This window comes from Sitophilus oryzae, unplaced genomic scaffold, assembly GCF_002938485.1.
Source record: "Sitophilus oryzae breed Bouriz unplaced genomic scaffold, Soryzae_2.0 scaffold_177_pilon_pilon, whole genome shotgun sequence".
In the NCBI taxonomy this organism is placed as follows: domain Eukaryota; kingdom Metazoa; phylum Arthropoda; class Insecta; order Coleoptera; family Curculionidae; genus Sitophilus; species Sitophilus oryzae.
Window position 1 is genome coordinate 8,172,017 of NW_022146479.1, and position 25,974 is coordinate 8,197,990.

At 32.9% G+C, this 25,974-nt stretch overlaps 1 protein-coding gene across 1 annotated transcript in view; it reads right to left on the bottom strand.

Annotated features, from left to right (window-relative positions):
* LOC115882260 overlaps positions 1-25,974 on the bottom strand; it is a 141,344-nt gene that overhangs the window by 4,838 nt on the left and 110,532 nt on the right. Inside the window, 1 exon segment of the mRNA XM_030900202.1 lies at positions 4,197-4,432. Within this exon segment, the coding sequence (XP_030756062.1) occupies positions 4,197-4,432 (236 nt within the window).

The window sequence follows — 25,974 nt, forward strand, 5'->3', positions numbered from 1 at the left end:
ATTTGTTTAGAACTAAAACACAATTTATCAAAGGAAACTCTTTGATTATTTTAATTTCTTTTCTTATTTATTTAATCAGTTTTTCAAAAAAAATCATTTTGTGATGGATAACCTCGACCCTTATTCATAATTTCCAGACTCCTTATTTTTTGATAGATTATTTCTCTTTTTAGAAAAAAATACGTTGTACTTAAACCGTAAAAAACGGTATTATAAATACTAAAAAACACTAGTGCTAAATTTAAATGATATCAAAAAATTATTTATTTTTTTCGTTTAACACAAAAATAGATTCAAGTTTTAAAATAAATAAAATCATATTTGTGTATGTACCTATTATTAACATTGCGTTTTACAAATTTAGAGTGATATTAATAATCCCTCTTTCTTTGTCGAATATTTTAGCCATAATTGACTTTCTCAAAAAATGTACACCATAGAGCAAAACTAATGTTGCAGCGAACAAGAATTGGTTTAGTAGTGATTCGACTGAAGATAGGCTGATAATTTCTGCAGTTTCCGAAGAATCCGCGCTGTCGGTGTTCGAAAAGCGATTAAATATTACAACCGAATCCGTTATAGAATTATTAGAACTACTCCGGAGATTAAAACGACGGTTGTTAACAAGATCTTACAGCATCAACTGTCTGTCAGCCATTTCAACTCGAATGCCCCATCATTTAATAGACGCTTTTGATGCTCCTGATGCGTCCTCGATAATAAAGATTGTTTTCAGACCTCCTAACAATCGATGCACTTTAGAAACCCACTTAAAATTTCAGTCTTTGTAGTATATTAACAAGATAAAAATAATAAATAATTATTTCTAAATAAGGCAGTACACAATTTATTTAGTATTAGTTATTGATTTTGTTTAGTCTATAACAGTGGCAAAGCTCACAAAATTAGAAAACAGTGGTTTTGTTTATAAACTGACTATTTCACGTGCTATACCACGATTTTTCTTGCATGGTTTCCTCACCTTATCACTTCGTTCGTTAATTTTGCGATAAACTAATGTTTAAAAACATGGATTATCTGCAGCAGACCACCGATTTTGGCAATGAAAAGTCTCGGGAAAAATGTTTATCAAATTTTACTGACCTGCATGAACTTTAAAAGTTGGTCTTTAAAATTTGGAGAATATTTATAATTCGTGAGCTCATTATTATTGATTTTTGATTAGAGAAGTACATTAAAAATGAGAAATCAGTTTGGTACTGTTTTAAAATAAATGTTATTTTTGGAAAAATGATCTAATAATACCACCACTAGGTTTTTCATAGTGATAAGGAACTTATAAAACTCATTACTGAATTGATTTTGAATAAAAAAATCATATTTCCTTATCTAAATTAAATATGTATATTTTTACAATTAACTTTAGCAAAAACAACCTTCCTATCAATTTAAATAAATTACATATACATGTGCTCCGTTGTCAAGTAATATTTTAACATCCAAAACCTTTGTATACTCATTGTATTTTATTGACCACACAAATACTAAATAAGTGTCACAAATAAATAAAGAAAATAAACATAAATAATTACAAGAACAATCTAGTGAAGAAAAAAATAATTCATAATAATTATATCACCTTTTTCATGAATAACAACGCATAAAAAACATAAATTTAATTTAAAAAAATAATTCTTTCACCTGTTAAAATTTCAATTGATTACAATGTAAGATACTTAAAAAGAAAAAAAGATTGTTTTTTCTTGTATTTCATGAATGGGTTCGAGAGTAACTGGAATTCTCAAATTAATAATATTCATAAGAAACAATATTATGTATGCAACAAAACAAGTGAAAATATAAATATATGCATACGGCGATTATTGTAATAGAGTTAATCTTATTGCGGCTATATAAATTCACTTTACGATCGTTTAAATTATTATTATTATTGAATAAATGGCGGCGGTGTCAAATAATCGTTTTTTCATTGTCCGTCGGATGTAAGTGTATTTTCGGTGGCATAGCAGAAATGATTTCCGAGAATTTTTAACAAATTTCGATATTTTTTATCCCAAAGACGTGACTAAATAAAATAAAACAGAAGTGCTTAGCCGTACGAATTGAGATCGAGGCTCCAAGTGGCCGGTTACTTATTTATTTTGAAAATTTCACGCTTTATGAATCCGAATCTGCTCCTTCCGATACTCCTGATTGGTTTGATGTCTGCGGGAATTTTTGTTTTAGTGAGAACTCTTCTTTTTACGCCTCTTTAAACGCCAAAGAACCAAGCTAAAGATCCGTGGCTAATGTCCGTCACTAATGTTCATGGTCTTGGTGAGTTATTGGCTCATTGCGCTCTTGTAAAACGACGCTAGTATTTATTAACTCACAGCAAAAGTCATTGTTAATTTAGAAAAAATAAAAACAACTAAAATTGGTCTTTTTTGCGGTTTTATCAGAGTACAAAATACTTATTTTGATAATTTTTTGGAAATAGAACACTTAGTATGGGATTATTACTTATAAAAAAGAGGAAGCAAATATCCATTTAGATTTCCAATGTGCAAGTATATTATTAAAATTATTTGGTAGACAGTGACAGTTGTATCTGTCATTTTATTTAACAAACAAATTTAATTTTCTGTCATTTTTTGGATGTTTCTTGGGACAAACATTGATTATCCTTTATGGTCTATGAAGAATAGTAATCAATGAAACAAGAATATAAATGTAAAATTATTTAGAAGTATATTAAAAAATATAACCACAGATAAGAAATTACAGACCTATATACGGGATATCCAGGATTACTTATATTATTTTCAATATGCTTTTAAATAATTTTACGACATATTTGTTTCACTTTGATTACTATTCTTCTTAGACCATAAAGTACAACAAAGTTAGAGCCCCGTCCGTATATTTTTGGTAAGTTACAGGCTTGACTCTATATAAAACGCGCAAACATCGATATCAAGACATTCAATATTGTTGGAAACACTATTAAAATCAAGAAGGATTATTAATAAACAAAAATAAACCAAAATTGGTCTTTTTCGGGATTATACCTGGCAATAAGTAATTTATTATGAGAACTTTCAGCTTTGTGAATTTAAACAGAGTTTCTGCTCTTTTGATAATCCTAAATATTTTCGTGTTTGTAGGTATTATTGATTTTGCGAAAAGTCTTCTCTTTTTGTGTCTGTTTAGTTGTTAAAGAGCGAAATTTAGAGCCAAGAAAACGACCAGAAATGAGGAGAAAGTTATTTGACGAAAAACTAAATTATTAATAGAAAAAAATATGTGTTGTGATTACTATATATTATTGTTTTGATGAGTACAGAAGTATTTATTTTAGTTAAAACTGTTAAAGTAAAAATTTAAAGGTCCGCCATCGATATTCTTTTCTTCTTTCTATTAGGAACTCGATCTTAGTTGAAGTTATTAATATAAAAAAATGGGTAAAATTTTTATTAGATTTAGTTTTTTTTAATTAAAAATAAGAGAAATGCCGGTTAATAATATTTTTAAATTGTTTGGGTCGCGTTATAATTAAATAACGTCCAATATCTAATTATGGAATTCCGAAGCGACCAAAAGCAACTATTAGAATCGAGAGAGGGCTATTAATAAGGGAAAAATGGTCAGAAAAAACAAACTGCCGCTTTTTGGGATTATAGCAAGCCACAAATTATTGGCTCTCGCGAAAATGATATGCAAAACACTGTGTAATTTGACTGTCTGTGATTCTTTCACTGCACGAAATCACCGTCTAAAAAGGCTTACATATTAATAAGGGCTTCAAACGCATTCGTGCCAAGTAATTGTTTCTACGATGCGTTTATTGCGGGCCCATATGCATAAAGGACATCATTAATCTACCAAACACAAAAATATTCACGGCGCTAACGACTGGGTCCAGCCGCTAATCGCTAAATAACTGTTTAAATAAACCAACACAAAATTCCGTAATTAAAAAGGCATTAACATAGGGGAAAATAAAAATGATGTGACAATAGGTATGAAATAAACATGTCCAGAATTTTTTGTACTATCACGTTACTGATTGGATGAGACCGAGAAAATAAATTGAAATTTGTAATGGTTTAACTAGAGGCTGCGGTATTAATTTTGTGTTATTTTTTATTAATTTTTTTCTCTATTTAACGCGCGACGGAATTGAGCGAAAAAAAAGTTACGAGCGCGTTAATTTGATTTTGAACTGGTCCTACCTGCACAATATATCCTCTAGCGTAATCTTCGATGGTCCAGCCAAATCCATGCAACACTCGAATCACTTGGTCCTTTTGGAGCACAGTAAACAATCGATCGAGAAGAATCTTGAGTCGGATCGGTAACGCTTGACATCCGTACAGAATTAAACTAGCTGTGTCGAACGCAGCATTCACATGCACCGGTTCAGGAGCACTGATACTGAAGAGATGTCGCAGGCCCAACTTGTCCAATGCTGTAACAAAAGTGGGGGTAACTCACAGCGTGCGCACTGAGGGGGGCGGGGCCAGATACGAAGGGGGGGTTGACAAAAGGTGGACGCCAAGTGTAGGTGACGATACCCCTTCGCAGGGACACTCTGCGCCCCTCAGACCAGCAGGACCGTCTCTATAGTACGGTATACTCTGTGGCCCAAACGCCAGCTATACAGCTACTCCTGCTGGCGTTTCGCCTTTAATTGATATCAATTTGCATTTCTGATGCTTATTTATTAGGCGTGCTCTGGTGGAAAAATGTTAATTTTTCATTAAGCAGGACTCAATTTGCATAGCAGAATTTCTTAGAAAATTTTATCTAACTACTGAAATATTATTATAAATTTTGGCTAAAAATTAACTGATATAAAAATAAAGGCTAGAAAAAATATTAAATATCCACAGTTTTATCAAAATCTACATATTTAAAAAATCGGCAATTTTTATGAAAATGGAAAATGAGATGCTTTCAATATTCTGAAATTTTCAGAACTTGTAGAAAATTTTATGTAAATTTAGAATATGTATGTAAACATATAGGGGCTTGAATGCTTGGGCTTAATAAAAAAAATTAGTTTTCCGACTCTTGATCATGGAGAATTTTTTAATGATAGATAAAATTTTGTCTACTTCATTATACAATTTGTCTACATAGCGAGCTCTAAAAAAGCCTATATATTTTCGAATTCTACACCTTAAAATAATTTAATAACAGTAATTTTATATAAAACGGTGACTTGTGACCAAAATTAATAATTTTCATGAGTATATGCATGAAAAAATGTCGAAAACTTATCGTTTTGGACATTTTTGTATGTTCTTAGAACTGTAAGAAAAATAGTATCGATGGTCAAAACATCGCCGAAGATTTTTTTAATTTAATTTAAATTCAGGGTATCCTATGTTGACAAATTATGCAAAAAAAAAATTTTAATTGAAAAAAATATATATCGTCAGCTTTATGACGAAAAGGCGTATCTCGATTTTCGCAACTTATAAGGAAAGCAAATTAAAAATTCTAAATATTTATTAATTTTAGTATTTAGCATAGGGCAATTTTTTAAATGAATAGAAAATTGATACGGTATAATATTGAAATACAGCCAATTTTCCATGCTAAAAAATGATCCATTGGGTATGAAGTTGATATCTCGAAATTGCCAAAAATCGAGATACGCTTTTCTTTATAAAGCCGATGATATTTTTCCTATTAAAATTATTTTTGTGTATTAAATTATTAACTAAATAGAGTCTGGTTACCTAGCAGTAAGCTGATTAAAATTAAAATTAAATTGACTGACTAATAAAAATATTTTTTTTCTAAAAAGTATGCCGAATTTTAAATAAAAAAAAACTGCTGTAATTTTTAAAAACTTGGGTCATTGATTGGAAATAAATTCACTAGATGTACGCCGTAGAAATCAGTGTGGCGATTGCGAATGTATTTTTAAAATTTAACGGATTTGTCGAACTTTTCAGGTGTGTATCTTTCATCGGAAATAATTAACTTTTCTAAAAATAATCTTATAATCCAAAAGCGAAATTAACCAGATGTCACTACGACGAAAAATATTGTACTGCTTACGGTCATTTGACTGACGATTTTTATCTGAATAATTAAATGGCGATAAAATCACAATAAAAATCATCTGCCGGACGGCAATTTTCTACAATAGGCAATTAAGTCTTTCCTTTTATTTTAGTTCTTCTGTTTTAATTAAGGATGGTAAAGCCGAGACCCATTTTAGCGGTATTTAGGGAATAATTCATTTCATTATATGGTCCACTTCACGCCTAAATATAAAATTTACATTAAAAACTTTCTGCTAAAACCCTAAAACATATCAAAAATTTCATAAATTTCTGATACATAAAGCCAAACTATTAAATAATATTCTTGAGATACCCAAAGTTTTTTTACGTAAGATAATTAGGTACGCCATTTATATAGCTAATGATTTTATTAATATGACAATGCAAATCGTTTTGGTCAATCTTTTATGATAAATAAATTAATTATCTATAACCAAAAAATTTTCTTCAATGTACTTTCAGTATATTAAAATTTAATATTAGGTACACCGATATCAATATACCGTTAGGATATGATGGTTACAATAGAACTTTAGACATAAAAATATATTAGATTTTGCTACACAATTGCTCTTGGGCTTTTAGGAAAATACTTCAAAATTGTTGAAAATATTTTAGAAATTAATACTGATGATAAGGCCGGGGACCGCAGTTTGGATTCCGCGTAAACAAAGTAGGCCCCGTTCAGATTAATATTAGCAGGAAAAAAAGAGACGTTAACTTGAAATACCGTATGATCAAAAAAACGGCGTCAAGTTGGCTTGGAAATGAACATCGATGACATTCCCCATATAATTTTAAATATAAAATGATAGCGATCTTCATTTCATAGCCATCGCTGACGCCGTTTTTTTCGATCTACGGTAGTTTACTTACTTATTATTATTTTTGGTACGGCGTACTATAATTTTACTTCTATGTATAATCTGTTGGTCAGAAATAAAGACATTATTATTATTACTAAAAAATACGTATTTTTAAGAGCTTTTAAAGTAAAATTATTGAAATAATTTCCTCGACTGCACTTATGGGTTGATGATTAGTTCCAGTAGCGATTCTCGACGTGGTGGCATTGATCTTCAGTGACATTTCTTCGGCTTGACTTTGGCTACCTGGCTAATCCCGGCGCTAGCCTTTCTTACAAAGGGACTTAAATTACACGACTGATTAGTTTAAGACTTATTACATTTAAAAAACAAACGTACGGTCTGCCTCTATTTCTTGCCGATTGTTGTAAAGCCGAACTGTATCTTAATATTCTTCAGTTTCTTTTGTAAGGTATCTCATAGACCACCCATGTAGAGGAGGCAGTTTACGTTAGAAATGTTTGTCAGAAATTTTGACACGTTTGGTTACAAATAATGAAATTATAAAATTTATAATTTCATTATACATTATTTTTTCACTTCGATACATTTAAAGTCTATGCATTTCTCAGACAAAAATATTAAATTCTCTTTTATATTATTAGTCCTAATGATAAGGAATCCAGTGTTACTTTTTGACAATATGTTTTCTATGAATACCCAATGCCTGACTCTCTGATAGAATGATTTAGTGACGACAATCTGCTACCGAATAGTTCATTAAGTCTCATTCACGTTGACATAAAAAGAATGCTGAGAAAGCAATTTGACTTCTTGTATATGAGCCGAATCATTTTTTACAGTTGAAATTTGTGTAGATTATTCATCAGGACCAGATGTACATATTTTATTTATTGTGTTTAAAAGTCAGAGTACTTTTAAAAAGTATAACTTCATATTTTAAATCACACTGTTAAATTAATGTTGAACAATATTTAAAACTTTGTCTATGTTTTCGAACGATTTTCGACGATGGTTAAAATTATGCCTACATCTAAAACTGTAATTGTAAGGTCACAATGGCCTATATTTTCGTTTTCTACGTCTTCTAATTGTTAAATAACAGTAGTTTTATTCAAAAATGTCGAAAAATTGCCCATTTTAGGCCATTTTTTACCTATTTTCAAGGTACTTGGAAATATAGTAAACATTGCGATAAAATTATGCAAATTTCAGGATTTATAGTAAATTTTATGTACTATTATTATATGTAAACACTTAAAACTTTAGCTCTGTTGATTTTTTCCACCCTTGTTTTCTAAACGATTTTTGATGATGGTTAAAATTATGCCTACATCTAAAATTGTAATTATAGAGCCACAATGGCCTATATTTTCGTTTTCTAAGCATTCTAATTAGTAAATAACAGTAGTTTTATTACAATCGATGACTTGACCAAAAGCGCCAATTTTCATGACTGATTTTTGGCCATTTTTACCTATTTTCAAGGTGCTTGTAAACATTGCGATAAAATTATGAAAATTTCATGATTTGTAGTAAATTTTATGTGCTTTTATAATATATATATATATATATATATATATATATATATATATATATATATATATATATATATATATATATATATATATATATATATATATATATATATATATATATATATATATATATATATATATATATATATATATATATATATATATATATATATATATAAACGCTTAATCTTTAGTTCTGTCGTTTTCTAAAAAATGAGTTTTTCCACCCTTGTTCCTGAACGATTTTTGATGATGTTTAAAACTATGCTTAAATGTAAAACCGTAATTATAAAGCCAAAACGGACTATATTTTCGATTTCTACCCCTTCTAATTAGTAACATTCAGAAGTTTTATTAAAATCGGTGACTTGGACCAAAATCGCCAATTTTAATGACCCTATATTAAGAAAAAAGCCGAAAAATTGCTCAAAAATTGGCAATTTTTCAAAATTTTTAGAAAAACAGTAAACATGAAGAAAAATTTTGAAACTTTCAGCACTTATAGAAAATTTAATGAGGATATATAAAGATATGAAGGGTGTACATGTTTGAGTGTTCTGACAAAATAAATTTTCTGAAAGTATATAAAAAATAATTATTTATATAATTAAATTTATTTTAATAAAATGCCCTTGCTATATAATAATTTTCTAATTCTCTAGAATTTTCAAGAAAGGGCCGTTTTAAAGAAAGCGTTCTGATTTAGAAGAAAAAGAGGTAAAAAAATCACGTTCGTGCTTAGAGCTTTTATACGAAACACAGACAGAAAATTGTAGTCATAATGAAAAGGGCCGGCTAACTTGTTAAAAAAGACATTGGCTAAATATTTAACAATCATTATAAAAGCGGCTCGTTTTCTAAGAACTGGCGTTGCGTGACACTTTGATTTCTAAAACTGAAAAGTCCCCTGTAACAGGTACAAAGAGTTTTCGGTGACATTTAATAGGCCCCCAAGAAAATTTATCGACTAGTTTTTTTATAACCTGTGAACAAGCCATAATGACTTGTTTTAAAATTCATTCTCGTCGTCAGTGTCACATTAAATACTACGCATAGCCTAGGCCCGCAGGAACTTAATAGGAGACACACAAAGCTTCGTTACGGAGAGGACCATTTTAAAAATGTCCGTCATTCTAGTAATTATTTTTATATAACCCAAAGATATATACTTAAATTCTGTCCGCCGTGGACCGCTACGGCGTTATTCAGGACCGTACTTTAAAATATATTTTCAATTTTTGTCCCACACAGCTGTATACCTAGTTTAATTTAAGCAAAAATCCTTCCCATAACTGAATCGAAAAAACATCGAGGGTTAATAATTCCCTTTACATTTTTAAAGGGATGAATAAATCAAGATGTATAAAATATCTTGTTACGTTTGTAACAAGTATCTAGAGTTAATAAGGCATAAAATGATAATGGTCCAGAGTTGTTAAGGCCTAACCGCAGCCATAGTCGAGAGATGAAAGAAGTACCCTTTAAACGAAATCTAATTAAAATGCGATTTCATGCTTGAATTAGATGTTTTATATTCATAGTTTGTTTAATTGTCTTAAATCTGTTGAAGGCTCTTGCCAACCGCAACCCATAGACTGCCCTTTTCAGCTAAAAAAGTTAAAGGTGTTTTTTATGAGTTAATGCCACATAGTGGTTACATAAGTCACACGGTTAGATGCAGTAGGTCTTAATCGTTACAAGAAAATGTTTTGTATTTTAATACCGGTAAATTCCAATGAAGCAATATTTTCTATAAATAAACAATCTATTAATTGTAGTTGAGCAAAATCAAATTAAAATAAAAATAATTAGTTAACGCCACATTTGCGAGTGCGAAATTAAACATACAACAAATTAACAAAAATAAACAAATTGAAGCGTAAAATAAATTGAAAACATTCGTTATTAATATGAATTCATTTCTAGCTAATAATTCCCCGCAAAAGAGATAAATCTTCGTTTAAGAAATACTTGTGGCGTTATTCTTCCATATCTGGGACAAACAGAACGGTGTAGGACTTACTTAAGAAGCGATCTGATAGCTAGGACCCAATACTTAGTCATCAGCCTCCTTAATTGTCTGTATACTGCTTGGTCATCTCTTATTGTATATTTTATAAGAGAAAACAACAAGGCGTCTAAAGGGAACCCGTCTTATACAGGGTTTTTTCAAAGTATTATACCAAAAGTTTGTTGTTAACCTGTGGCACATTCTGATAAAACATTTATAGCTAATAACTTTAAGCTAGCAGAATAATTAGAATGTAGAATGTATGGGAGGGAGGTTAATCACCGCCACCTTACAGATCTATTGTGCCCTCCTTTCATGAGTTATAACTCGTCATATAGTCTCAAGGCTTTGACAAAAGCCAGTATCTGAGATGGTTTGGTTTGGTTAGTTTTCCGTCTCCGATATCAGTCGTACCAAAGTTCTTGGCACGAATATTTGCCGTCTCGGCGCACTCAACTCAGTGATGAGGTGTTCTGGTGGTTCCCCATTTTCCCCACAGAATCTGCATTCGCCGTTGTTTCTTAGCTTCAATCTACTGAGGTGTTTGTTGAGGAGATGTGTCCTGTTAAAAACCGCGTGAAACTCCGAAGATTGTTCTTACTTAAATCAAGAAAAATCTTTGATTTTTCTCGGTCTTAAGTCCTGAGAAATTTTCCCATTCCAGGTTACCGTTGGATTTTTTCGAGTTCTTGAGTTCCGTTTTAGGTTGGTTTCCACTTGGGAAGCAGAATAGTTCTGCTCCAGCTAGTGGAGTGTTGACTCCTTTTCTAGCTAGATCGTTTGCTTTTTCATTGCCTTCTAACCCTTTTCGTTTCTTACCGGAAGCATCAGTATAGCACCATGTGGTATGATACCTGCTGAGTAAACGTTTCTCTCTTCCAATCCTTTTTATTATTCAATACTGCAGTGAGGTGTTTCTCATAGTTGTACATTCTTGGTATGTTATCCACTGGAAGATGGAGAAGTGGAAGAGTAGCAGAGTTAGCAAAATCTCAGTTTGGAATTTGCAAAGAAAATTAATGCATAAACCAAAAATCTGTTAAATCTGTATCTTAATGAAGAAATGTATGTATGATGCTGATACTGTTCTGTCTGAAAGATAAGAGAATACATTTTCGTTTCTAGATCTTCTAACCATTCTGGTGATTTTGTGAACCATATGTGAATATTTTCTTCAGATTCCGTAATCAGAGATAACTAATATGTTTATGTTTTTATACACTATTCACCAATTTTATCAATTTTACTATATAAATTGCCAAATATCATGTTAGTTTAGGGTTTGAAGACCTACAAGCTCAACTCCTTAAAACAGCTTGATATGATCGAACACGGTTATGTCTTTGAAAGAAAAAGGAACTACGAAGGAAAAAAGAAGGGTCGTATTTTCTAAATATCGGATGTTCTATTATTTTCCTTTTGAATCGAAGCGACTCGATCGGCAGCCAAAGAGAGCCAAGCAAGCCGGTTGTGTGTGTGTGTGTGTGTGTGTTGCCCTGATAATTTCATTCCCCGTTCGAAACGTTCTCGTTATAAAGCATCTCGTCGTTCGGCGGAGTTGTTAATGACGTCTGCGGCAACGATTCGGCCATATGAAAGCGTTCGAAGAGAGACAATAAGTCCCTGCTCTCACATACGTTACCTACACGGAGAAAAATAAGATATCTGATCATCTGAAACTTAGAACTCTGGAAAAAATATCCCAGATCAAAGACCCTGGAATATTAAGATGCTTGTCATTCTGAACAGAAATTACTTAAGGCACCTAAAAATCCCCTCTTGACTGGATATCATTCACTTAATAACAGTCTTCAATCCGCTGAAGGCTTTTGGAAACCACAACATATAGACACCAAAAGATCATGAGCCTTATAAAAAGTTTGAGGTTAGAGTATAATTTTTGAGGTGACAGTTGGCGTATTCCACTGTTACCTTTTCAGATCTATTTTGGCCCTCTGAGCTCTGATTACGTATTCTCTAAATGTATCCTTTTCAGAAAGTTTATTAACTTCTATCTATCTATATCTTACTATCTGTCTAATCCTATCATCTTTAAATGCGTATTGAGCTTGCAATGCTTCCAAATGCAATTTTGGAACTATTATATAAATATTAGTTTGTAGTCTGTCTAACTCTGATGGTTGCGAATGTTTCGACGATTCTAGAGATTTGTTGTCCAACTGTTGTTCTGTGCTTGTGTGTCAAAAAAAGATTAGTTTAAATTTTATGGTCACGTGTTACACCTACTCTGTGCTTTTATATAATATGGAATCCTGAACTCTGAAAGTGAATACAATGAGGAAAATCGAAGCCTTTGAAATGTGGTTATTTCTTCGGATGCTTTATCATAGGGTTATCAGACGTCCGGATTAATCCGGACATGTCCGGATTTTTATTACATCCGGTTGGGTCCGGGCGGATTTTTCATAAGCGTCCGGATTTTAATGTTCCATGTCGCAATAATGCAAAATAATATATTAGTTTTAATAAATTTAGTTACTTAAAAAATCGTCGATAAATTCAGCAGTGTAAATTCATTGTTTTACTTCGTAAGTTTCAAGTTTTGAAAGTTATAAATGCATTTTTTTTCAGACGTCACAAAAGTGTTAATTTTTACAAAGTGATTGATTTCAAATCATTTTAACGCCTAGGCATAAAAGTAAAGCACTTTTACGCCTAATCATTTGCGCACACTAAATTATTTGGGAAGTTTGAAATTGTTTAAAAAATTATTTGTGGCGTTTGATAAAAAAATAGCATATTCTATTCAGAGTAAAAATGACTTTTGGTGCCTCGCTTGTACTGTCAAACGTACATCCTCGCCACAAAAAGTATCATTTTTACTCCTAATAAAACATTATAGTATTTTTGGCTCTTATATCGCTAAAAATTATGACGTCCGGATTTTTGGGAAGGCTTGTCCGGGGTGGACAAGTTTTCATCTGGTAACCCTACTCTATCATCAAAAGAAATCTCCAGAATGGTGGAGAAATTCATCAGGAGAGAGACATGCGAAAAGGTTCATTGTAGAACATTCGCCAATATTCACGGCAGACCCGACAAGCAAAGACACAAAGTCAGTCCAAGCTGTAGTGGGTCTACTAACAAGACATTGTAAGCTGAATAGGCATCTAAAGCTAATGGGTGTAGGTTCAGTCAACATAGAATACATTTCATGTCGGTGCGACAATGATAGGTCATTGACAGAGAGCTATATGGGGGATTCAGTCTTCAAGTTGGTAGACTTTTTGAAAAGTTTGGACTGGAGAATGTAACCTAAGGATCAGAAGAGGACCACACAATAGATCTAAAAGGGTCGCAGTGGATCAGGCTGATAGCCACTGAAGAATCTAATATAATTTATTATCAAAGGTAAAATTGAATGAAATGGACAGGGCCTATTTTTCATCTGGTCGGGCCCTAAGGCCCAAGCAAAAATTCGGGCCCTCTTTTCCGATAAAATTCAAAAATTATGAATATTTTACAACCTTTAACGGGCCCCCAGACCACCGGGCCCAAGGCCCGGGCCTTATGGTAAAATAGGCCCTGCATGTACGTTGTGAGACAGAAAATTGTATAGTGGAGCAAGCCCTATAACATAGGACACAACATTTTAATGAACAGTGCTTTGCATAAAATCAATAAAATGAAAAATATACGAAATAATATGCATGTACTCAGAGTCTATTTTTCATCTGGTCGGGCCCTAAGGTCCAAGCAAAAATCCGGGCCCTCTTTTCTGATAAAATTCAAAAATTATGAATATTTTACAACCTTTAACGGGCCCCCCAGACCACCGGGCCCAAGGCCCGGGCCTTATGGTAAAATAGGCCCTGGAAATGGAAGTTTATGCCGAAGACAGGGGTGGTGGGCGAGGAACATCTGAGAATGGACTGGAATGAATATGCAATCACTCGTCAGAACAGCCGAAAGACGAGCAGAATTCGTAGGCACCTGGGGAAGAAGTCTAAACGGTGCAACGCTAGTGAGTGATATTTCTTTGCGTGTAGGTGAGTTCGCGGACTCGTCCCAAGTCCCCTCGGCATATCGTCCGGAGCGGCGTCGAGCATCGGCCAGGTAAAGGTTTCGGAGTTCGCTTTACGGTTGCCGCAGACTAATTCAGCCGCGCTGGCCGCCACGAAAGGCGGAACGGCAGACCTGCGTGCCTGTCACTTGCCACCGCCCGGCCTCGACCTCGGGGACCCCATACCGCCCCCGAAGGACCGACCAAGAGACGGACGGACGGATGGTCGCTCTCGTCCGCGCTCGCCCGTTTTACTTAGACGAGATCCCATCTCGAAATTCTAATTGAGATTCCTTCACAGGCTGCGTATTGCTGCATACTGCTGCATATTACCACCGGTCGAAGGTGTTCGCTCTTTACCAGGTCCGTATTTCGCGGCCGCTTGCCGCTCTCTCGTTCCAGAATTACTTCTGGTTACAACCTCTTCATTTTCTTCATCAGTATTAGATTAGATTCTTCGAAGTGGCTATCGGCGTGATCCACTGCGACCTTTCCAAATCTATTGTTGTTCTTTTCTGATACTTAAGTTACATTTTCCAGCCTTCCATCATTTTCAAAGTCAAAAAGGAGTCTGAACCCTTTATGTAGCTCTCTGTCAATAACCTAATCATTGACTATTTTTATTTAATCAGTTCTTCTGACGAATGTTTACACATTCATTCCAGTCCATTCCCTGATCCGAACCACGACCTCTGTCTTCTGCCTGGACCTCCATTTCCTTCAATTTTATCTCTGATGATAAAATAGATTAGAATCTTCGAGGTAACTAAAGGCCTGGTCCACTTCGACCTTTCCAGATCTATTCTGGTCCTCTTCTGATTCTTAGGTTATATTCTCCGGTCCTGTCGTTTTCAAAAAGTCTAGCAACTTGTAGATGAATCCTCCATATAGCTCTCTGTCAATGACCTATCATTGTCTATTACCGAGAATCGCATATTTGCTAGGTTAAATAAGATATATAATAAAATGCTTTAGATGCCTATTCAGCTTATAATATCCTGTTTGTAGACCCTCTACAGCTTTGGTTGTCTTTGTTTGCCGTGTATTTTGGCGAATGTTCTACAATGAAAGTTTTCACTTGTCTATGCCCTGGATTTCTCCACAATCCTAGAGATTTGTTGGCTAACCATCGTTTTGTGGCCGTTCTCCTGACTGCTTCATCAGTATACTATCAACAAAATTCCTTCTAGTAAAATTGTCTCTTTATATAGACACCCATTTTATCCCACTCTTCTTGAATCTACTACTACTAACTTCTGACTGAACATTACACTGCTGGTAGGCCACAAATAGACACTAAATAATATTAAGGCAATAACTGTAGATTAAATAATTTTAGTCCAGGTATTAATTACCATATGTAATTTTAGGCAATGATATTTGGTAATTGCTTAAAATTACATATGGCTATTTGGCCATTGTTTGTGAACTACAACCGGTGTTAAGGATCTAAGCTTGAGTAGCTTCACTTCAGCTACATTCATCAGTTTCAATGCATTTTTATGTTTTATCGAGTCTGGGTATTTTGTTATCCCAGATATATTTAATATCATGGTAATATTATCTAGTATCACTTTTTAGCATAGTTTTTTTTGTGTTTTAACAATGTTTTTAAATACACTTATTTTTTTGGACAGTTAGTGCATAATTTAAATGATATATTGGCTTCACAATTTCAATATCTTATTTACAATAATGATAATACTCTCTCTATGTGTTCACGCATTTTAAATCTCATAAATACCACGAACCAAGAAATAAGATATTTCTTACTTTAGCACTTGACGCCAGTGTCAAGTATTATTTACTTGAATACTTCACTCTCAGAGATGAAGAGAATTCTTTGTTTCGTCTACTTTGCCTATTACTATTCTATACCATAATCAATCAAAAAAGGATGTCAAAGATTAATACAAAAAGATTGCGGTTTGATTTTTTAAATATGATTTGTAAAGTAAATTCTAATACTTGCTTTTGTTCCACGATGAACATTTTTATAAAAACATTTTAATTGGATTCAAATAACTAATAAAAATATAATAATGTTTATCAATATGATACTGTTGTCAGTTAAAAAATAAATTGGAACCATCGTAGGTGATATCTAAAAATTTCCGAAAAAAAAAGAAATCGAGCAAGCGTTACAAATTTGAAAAAATTAAAACTAAATTCGCATCCAACAGTCGGCCTCTTTGTATGTCGGCATATCAGAAGAGGCACCTTACGAAATTTGACTTTAAAAGAGGGTGCCCGGCGCCCCTGCAGCGACGAAACCTGTGACAAACGACATTTTGATTTTGTACCTGTCAGTGATCGAACCGGGGATCCTTAAATTCTTAATATTTATTCTAGGTGTAGAAGCACAGGCGAAGATATAATTTATAGCCCACCAGTACATTAGTCCTTTTTAATACAAATACCGCATAGATTTTTTGTTTCGTTTATATGTCAACTAGGGAGTCGAATTTTTTATTCCAACCTACTCCAAATATATACGGTGAATCCTAAATAAGTGTGAAAACATTTTTAGGGGTGGTATGGGAGGGGGGAATTTTACACTGCCCCATTTTCCTCACAGAATGTGCATTCGCCGTTGTTTCTTAGCTTCAATCTACTGAGGTGTTTGTTAAGGAGACAGTGTCCTGTTAAAAACCCCGTGAAAATCCGAAGTTTGTTCTGGTAGTACTTAGGTCGAGAAAAATCTTTGATGTAAGTTCTTAGAAATTTCTTTGAGTCTCACTGCTGGAGGATTCCCATTTCAAGTTACGGATACAATCTTCCAGGTCCTTGAGATCCGCTTTTAAGTAGGTTTCCACTTGGGAGGCAGAACGGTTCTGGTCCAGTTAGTGGCGTGTTCGTTCCTTTTCTAGATGTATCGTTTGCTTTTTCATTGCTTTCTATCCCTTGGTGTGTTGGCACCCAGAGTAGGAGGACTTTATTATCTTAAACTAATTTAAGTATTCAGCTTCTCCAGGTATCTGACCAACTTCGAATTTGCTTGAAATAGTTACTGAGTTGATCGCTTTTAATGCTGCATGTGAAAAAATATGTTTTTAATTATTAGTTAAAAAACATAATACATTGATAATATGGCACCCTAGACTGGAGATTAAATTTAAAAGAACGAAAGCTCAGAAAAAAATAGTGTTTCTCAATATTTAAACCATTTTTTTTTTATTTTCAAAGTAAAATAACTCGGTTATTTTGGACTTATTTCGAAAAATGCTAAAGAAAAAAGACGTTTCTTTATCTATAAGTTATAGTATAATATCGGGATTTACTAGCCCTTTTAAAATAGTTGCACTGTACTCGTCCTGTATATCTTACAAAAATCCTTTAAGAAACGTCACTGAAATTCGCCTTAATGATGTTGCGGAATTGTCTCGTCGTTTCGTTCTTAATTAAAACACAAGTCGACAGAGTAAATTTTGCGAAAACGTCAAAGATATAAAAGTGACATTAAAGGGCGAGAGGAGGGCCAAGTAAAAAGCTTTCAAGCCAACGGAATGAAGAAAATCTTTTAATGGATATGGAACGGACTCTTCAGACTGCGTATCGATTTCCACCCTACCCCGTTAAGGGCGTAAACGCTCTAGACGTTACTGTTTCTACCCACTGACCCCGCATCGTGATAGATTGACAAATAAATATGCAAAAATCCTTCTAATAGCTTTGCTGCGACAAACACTTAACAATTTCGCACGGTCTATAAACAAGCGGCCCAAAAACTAACCCCTAAAAGCATGAAAAAATTGAGTATCTTTAAATTTTTGCCCTTGGGTTTAAGAGTGACGTCCTTATGACACTGGGCTATTAATATTTCTGCTAAAAGGGCCCATATGATTAAAAATAACCCATCTCGTGAAAGAGTATAATTTGATCATATTTCTCGATTATGTAAGGATCGTTAATATGTTGTTTCGCATTTTTCATAGGCCTCTCTCAGGTAGACGGCTCTTTTCTAAGCGCCATACAGGCATACATGGTCTTTGGATACGGCTTTCAAATAAATTTAACTGTCTTGCTAATAACCTTTTCAAAAATACCACCTGAGAAGTGATTTGAAAACGGTCTTTTCACTTTTAACATAAGATTTGTGGATAATTTGCCATAGAACACACGAACGTTTATGTTCACATTTTTTGTTAAATTAATTGGTACAATTTGTACTTATTAAGATGCACGAACATTAGTAATATAACAATTTTAAATTGAAATTTGTGGTGGAAATTCTGACAGGCCTTTTAAAAAAAATTTAAGATGCCGTAACATTATAATTCACATTACAGATGCAGTAATTGTAAGTGGGCTATCCTAACGGGCATATTAAAATAAATAGATCCAAAAAGGGCATTTTAAACATTAATACATACTTATTATAAATACAGTGATAAAGGCATTTTAAAATATAATATTAATCCTAAAGGCATTTTAAAACATAAATAAATATGTTTAAGTTTTGAATAGAATTTAATAAAATTAATAGTGAAAGCTATGAGCGATGTTTAGTGAATAAAGACAGCGAAATATATTGAATGAAACCCGAATAATATAATATTTGCCTAGCTCACATCCCTCCGAATTTAATATTCACATAGTCATCTCAAATCAATAGAGCTATCGGAATAGAGAACAAAATCCAGGAAGAAGCTGAGAGGCAAGGCCCCGTTATCAAATGCGAAGTAATATTTTTCGTTTATTTTTTCCTCCTTTCATGAGGAGGGAGTCCCACCCTTTGTTAGAGATTAATAAGCAACCCTTTTTAACTATACATATACAATGCAAGTTTTTCATCATGCCTGTATTATTTATGTCTGGTTGACTGCTTTATCTTTCGGGCTGTGCTCTGCTTGCTTCCATTTGGCGAGCCTCATTTTTACTTGCATGTGTCACGCGAATACGCTGTTTTTTCCTCTCAGCCTATTTCTATTTATCTCAAATGCTAACGGTGATTTTTGCTTACATATTCTTAAGTAGACTGTACCAATATTTGAGACATGCATATCACCGTACTCCAGCTGAATGAATAAAAAAAGTATTCATTATAGTATGCATGGATTTTTATTATGGACAATTTACAAATTAAAAATAATAAAAAATATAACTGCAGATTTGTAGCCTTACAAAATTTATTATCCTCATATCCTAAAAAATAACGCCTTTAGCGACCAATGTCGGAAATAAAATGTTTTTACCTTTTAAGAAGTTCTATTCTTAAGAAGTTCATATAGTAGTTTGTTTTAAAATGCCCACAGGCATTTTTAAATAAAAATGTTGCAATGCCTATTGATTGGTATTAAATGCCTGTTAGGATAGCCTATTCAATTACTGTGTAGTAATATAAATATTTGAAATATTGTAAGGAATTTTTGGGTGTAAATATATTTAAAGTTAGTTGGCTATCAAAGATAGATTGTATAACTGTATATAAAGTAAAATACAAATTTCATTTTATGTGCAAGTCATAGGCACTTTGGGATTCTTTTAAAATTTAAAAAGTTATATTCTTAAAAAGTCGATGTTTTAGTTTGTTTTAAAATGCCCATAGGCATTTTAAAACAAATATTTTATTATGCCTATTGATTGGTGTTAAAATGCCTGTTAGGAAATCCAGTACAGACTTTTAGGTATAAATATATTTAAAGTTAGATATGTATTTACAGTTAGCTGATCATCAAAGCCCGATCATGCAACTGTATATGAAGTAAAATACGAATTTCACTCTAAGTGCAGGTCATAGACATTCTTGTGTTGAATTTTAATAGAGAAAATGTTAATCATTTTTCTTTAACATTTAGCTCGCGTTACTATCAGTCCGTGCAAGCCGAAATAATGGTTTTGTAAATAATTACGTTGCAAGTGCATATTGTTTAATACGACACATGTAAAATAGACACCGTGCGCATGGCTAGCCAAGCGTGACGTAGAATTTATATAGTATTTAGTAAGATCAAAGGGTCGCAAGGTGGTGTTCCAACAAAATTAAAATGCCGATAGCGTTACATAAACGATCGGCCTTTAGGTCTAATTAAAACCGTAGGGTTTCCGAAAAGATGCACCTTTTCTTCGACAAAATTCGCTTCAATTTGCCCTTTTTTACGTACAATACCTTGGCCTGTTTGTATTGTTAAAAATCTTTTGGAAAATATGGAATTATCGAGGTAAATGGGCAATTATAGCCACACAAAACAGGTTATTAGTAAATTATTTTTTTTTGTATTCTTATACAGATTAATTAAAATTGTTAGTTCTTTTAGTACGTTTAAAAATAGTAAGAGTATTTTTTTAAACTCCCGCGCAATATTATTATATTAATGACTTGTCTTGGCTTTTCCCTCCTTCAAAGGCCAGGTAATTTAGCCGAATTTTATGAACTAATTTTAAGTGGACAACGCAGCCATAACCTATAATTATAGGCGATTTCTATTTTATGGTACGTTCGCCGGACCTGTGGCATTCTCTGAGAGCTAGGATCATTTTTTACGGCGGCCTGTGACATTTCTTTAATTACAGGAATTTTTGACGAGTTTTTTTCGTCCGTTCATTCTTGTCTTGATAATTTAAATCCGTTCTCAAATGGTATAATTTGCTCCAGTCAGAAAGACAGAAAGGTTTCGTAAACGCTAATTATTATAGATTGTGGAACAACTTAATGACAAATTATTAATAACGTTAGATTTATAATCTGTCCATATATTCATAAATTTAAATAAGCGGAATATTACATAGTTATTAGCGATTTTTGAAAAAAATTGATTTACTTAATCAGGTGTTGTGGATACCGTGGCAAAATTACATCCGAGAACACATTACCATATTTTTTAAACCATTGTACTGTGTATTGTGTCCTTAGAAATATTTATTGCGACATATAGACACTTTGAAAGCAAGGAATTTATACGAAACGATTTTTTAACATTTCAAAATTACATTTAACCGTTAGCAAATTAAATTATTGAAAATTATAATAAAATGGCACATAAACATTGATAATATACATACATAGTGGCTTAGTTTTAAATGGACACATTTAAAAAATAGAATGAATAGCTTGAAATCTATTTTCACAATTTTGTTTGGCACACCCTGTAATTGTTACAATGGTTATAAAAAATTGAAAATAAATTCTGTAAAAACGTAGTTAAAGTAAAAGTTTCCGTGTGAAAGAAATGTCAACACACACTGATCTGCGTGGATTGCGCAAAGGCAAATAAATTTGGCGTACATAACAAGAGACAACAGAAAGTGTTGTAGGCCTTTCTCTATTGCACGAACCGAGAAGAAGAAAGAAAACAAAGCGACAGTTGAAAATTCGTTAATGAAGTTTTGAATGCTAATGGTATGCGATGAGAGGCAGTAGAGGCTGGCAGCGCGAAGTTTGGTGAGAAATATATTCCAAGATTAAGATTGTCACAGTTAGTGGCCAAATCTACATACAATGCAGTGACATGTCGTAATGGGAAAAGTTGGCTTGTTCCGGACACCGATCCCCATGCTTCTTGAACACAATTTTCTATTAATCACTGTTACATCCCGTTAATTAAAAAGGCTCTGCATATCTAGCACCGATCTCAACAGATATACGCCGTATTTTTACTCTTCTTTTTTATTTAATTGACAAACCCATTTCACAACTTCCTCCTTTTCACGTATATGTCTCTTGGTTTTTACGTAAAAAAGTCTCACTTTATTATTTGGTATTTCGAATCCATTTTCATTGGAAATTTGAATTTAAAATCTTTTGAAGAAGAATTTGTACGATAATCTAATCACTTTTACTGACCTTATTTGACAGATGTACATCCCCAAATTTCGTATATTAAAAGAAACTTACATGTATTTTAAGAAACCTATATCAAACTTACTTCCAAACCCGACGGTATTTTGAGAGCAAATAATGATGAAAGTGATGAAGCAGCAAAATTTGAAAAAAATAATCAATTTTACTGACCTTATCTGGGAAGTGTTGATCTCTAAATTTGGCATATTAAAAGTAAGTTACAAGTATTTTAAGAAACTTATCTTAAACATACTTCCAAGCCCGTATGATGGTATTTATGAGATCAAATAATGATGCAAGAGGTGATCAAATGAATTTGAAAAATCTAATCAATTTTACTGACTTTATCTGGGAAGTGTTGATCTCAAAATTTGGCATATTAAAAGTGAGTTACAAGTATTTTAAGAAACTTATCTTAAACTGACTTTCAAGCCCGTATGAGTGTATTTATGAGAGCGAATAGTGATGCAGGAGGGTGATCAAGTGAATTTGAAAAACCTAACCGATTTTACTGACCTTATCTAAGAAGTGCTGATCTCTAAATTTGGCATATTAAAAGTAAGTTACAAGTATTTTAAGAGACTTATCTTAAACTGACTTTCAAGCCCGTATGCGTGTATTTATGAGAGCGAATAGTGATGCAGGAGGGTGATCAAGTGAATTTGAAAAATCTAATCAATTTTACTGACTTTATCTGAAAACTGTTGATCTCTAAATTTGGCATATTAAAAGTAAGTTACAAGTATTTTAAGAGACTTATCTTAAACTGACTTTCAAGCCCGTATGCGTGTATTTATGAGAGCGAATAGTGATGCAGGAGGGTGATCAAGTGAATTTGAAAAATCTAATCAATTTTACTGACTTTATCTGAAAACTGTTGATCTCTAAATTTGGAATATTAAAAGTAAGTTACAAGTATTTTAAGAGACTTATCTTAAACTGACTTTCAAGCCCGTATGCGTGTATTTATGAGAACGAATAGTGATGCAGGAGGGTGATCAAGTGAATTTGAAAAATCTAATCAATTTTACTGACTTTATCTGAAAACTGTTGATCTCTAAATTTGGCATATTAAAAGTAAGTTACAAGTATTTTAAGAGACTTATCTTAAACTGACTTTCAAGCCCGTATGCGTGTATTTATGAGAGCGAATAGTGATGCAGGAGGGTGATCAAGTGAATTTGAAAAATCTAATCAATTTTACTGACTTTATCTGAAAACTGTTGATCTCTAAATTTGGCATATTAAAAGTAAGTTACAAGTATTTTAAGAAACTTATCTTAAAGTTACTTTTAAGCCCGTATGAGTGTATTTATGAGAGCGAATTGTGATGCAAGAGGTGATCAAGTGAATTTGAAAAATTTGGTCAGTTTTACCTGACCTTCTCTGAAAAGTGTGCATCCCTAAATTTGGTATCTTAAAAGTCAGTTATATGGATATTAATAAACATGTTTCAAATTTTCTTCCAAATCCATGGAAGGGGTGATTTCTCTTATTTCATTGATGATATACCTAGATTTCTCAGTAATGAATCCTCCACAAAGATATATACAATACTAACAACTCGCCGAAATATTTTACCTTGCTTTAAGACATATTGTACAGATAACCAGGCTGTTATTTCCGAAGGATATCGTCAAAATAGGGCTCGAAAAACTAGAGGGGCAACGCGGCATCGAAAATAGCGAAGAAAAAATGATGTAATTTTCATATTTTATGGTCTGGGCGGAGGAATACGATAATTTAAAAAAGGTCGTCCTTTGTAGAAACCTGTCCCCGTGCGTACAGCAGATGAAAATAGATTAGAGAGCCCCGGCGAGCATTAATACTGCGCCCAATATTTGGTCGTGTCGTATCGGCCGCCCTATCTACGCAGTTTTGAAACAATACAGAACATTATGAAAGATAATTGCGGGTTGTCAAGGTGTCGATTTGTAGTCCCCGCCGATGCTATCAAAAATAAATATTAGGCGTTGAAACGAGGGAATTGTTTCTCGCCGTTGTTTAAGGCCTTCTTTATCCGCAACCGCAACAAATGACTGATCGTGATAAATTTGATTGAGAGAGCCAAGTTCCGATTGCATGACCGAGGAAACAGGGAAACTCTGCATTTGCCATTGTTTCAGACAATCTCCACATGCACAACTCAGGAAACTGAGTCCCCAATTTGGTGTCGTACACGTCGACTATATATAAAACGTAATAGCCCTGGGCTAAATTATCGCCTTTTATTTAGACAATTTATTCATCACAAAGCACATTAACAAAAATAAATATTAAACAGTCCTCTAGCTTTAAAATCCTACTAAAATACAATTCTTTCACTTCTTCATTTTCATTCTTTCACTTGAAAATAAAAAAAAATGATTTTTCGCCTAAACATTGAGTGGCGAAATAAACTGCATTATTTTTTTGAGAGTTTTATAAGGAACACAAAAATGGTAAAAGAAATAGGGGTTGCCATTTAAAATTTTAGGGGTAGGTGACCTGATCAAAGGCCAAAGGGTTGAAAGTAACACGACAACAAATACCTCAAAAATTGTAAAAAATGTAAATTGACGTATTTCGGCAAATTTTCATACTATCATCGGTAGAGGTAATATTAAATACTGTTCGTTTTCAAATTGTCACCCTGTATGTGACATCGTAACGATTAAAATATTCAACAAAGTTAAGTTATTTTTACGGTTAAATTTCCTGGACATTTTTGTCCGGATTTACCCGGACAAAATCAGGGCAAGTCCTGGTAAATCCGAACGTATAGAAACCCTAACTATGCAGGGCGTCCCAGAAATAAGTGCAAGTATTTTAAGGGGTGGTAGAACTCTATAAAAGAAACATATTTTCTCTTTATCGTCCAAAAGTCCAAAACAACGGAGTTATTTTACTTTGAAAATTTCCAAAAAAAAAATATTTTTTGCCCAAATTTTGAGAACCACTTTTATGTATGGATCTTATATATGGATTATATATATGGATCTTTCCTGGATATTCTTTCTTGTAAATTTAATCTACTACCTATGTTGCCATATTATCAAGAATTTTTTTTTAAATAAAAACTAAAAAAATTTTCAAGCATTTTTTTTCGCGAAAAAAACCTCATAGGCGTGTTTCTGGGGTTGAACTATACTACCAGTTAAAATATTTGCACTTATTTCTGGGACACCCTGTATCGATAAAGTATAGTAAAAATATTATATGTTTGAACCTCTGGCATTTCAACATAAAACTACACAAATCTGCCTCAACTAATATGTTTTTATCAAATTTAAAAATTGCTTATTCGTTTGTAAATTCGTCTAAGGTCATATTTTAAAATATTTGCAAACTGGAATTAAATTTCTTCGAATATTAGAGGTAGTATATATAATAGATAAACTTAGAAATTGTAAGGTATTTTAACAAACCACTTAAGAGATTTTCCATGCACCACTGCAACACATACATACTTTTGAGCTAATAGCGTGACTACGAACTGTCAATTAACAAATACATACGTATTAATTCGCAAAGCTGTAAGAAAATACCATGAAAATTATTCTGCCCCTTTCTTAAAACGTATGCTTATGTTATTTTATTACACTCAAATTTCTTTTATGTTCATGGGGAAGTAATTTTTGCATTTTGTTGATACCTTTTTTCAAAGTGCATGTTGTAAAAGTGTTAAGGTATATATTTCTGTTAAAATATACATAAAAATCATATGTTGCGGTCGGGGATGCTATTGTACTTGAAAAATATAGTACTTGA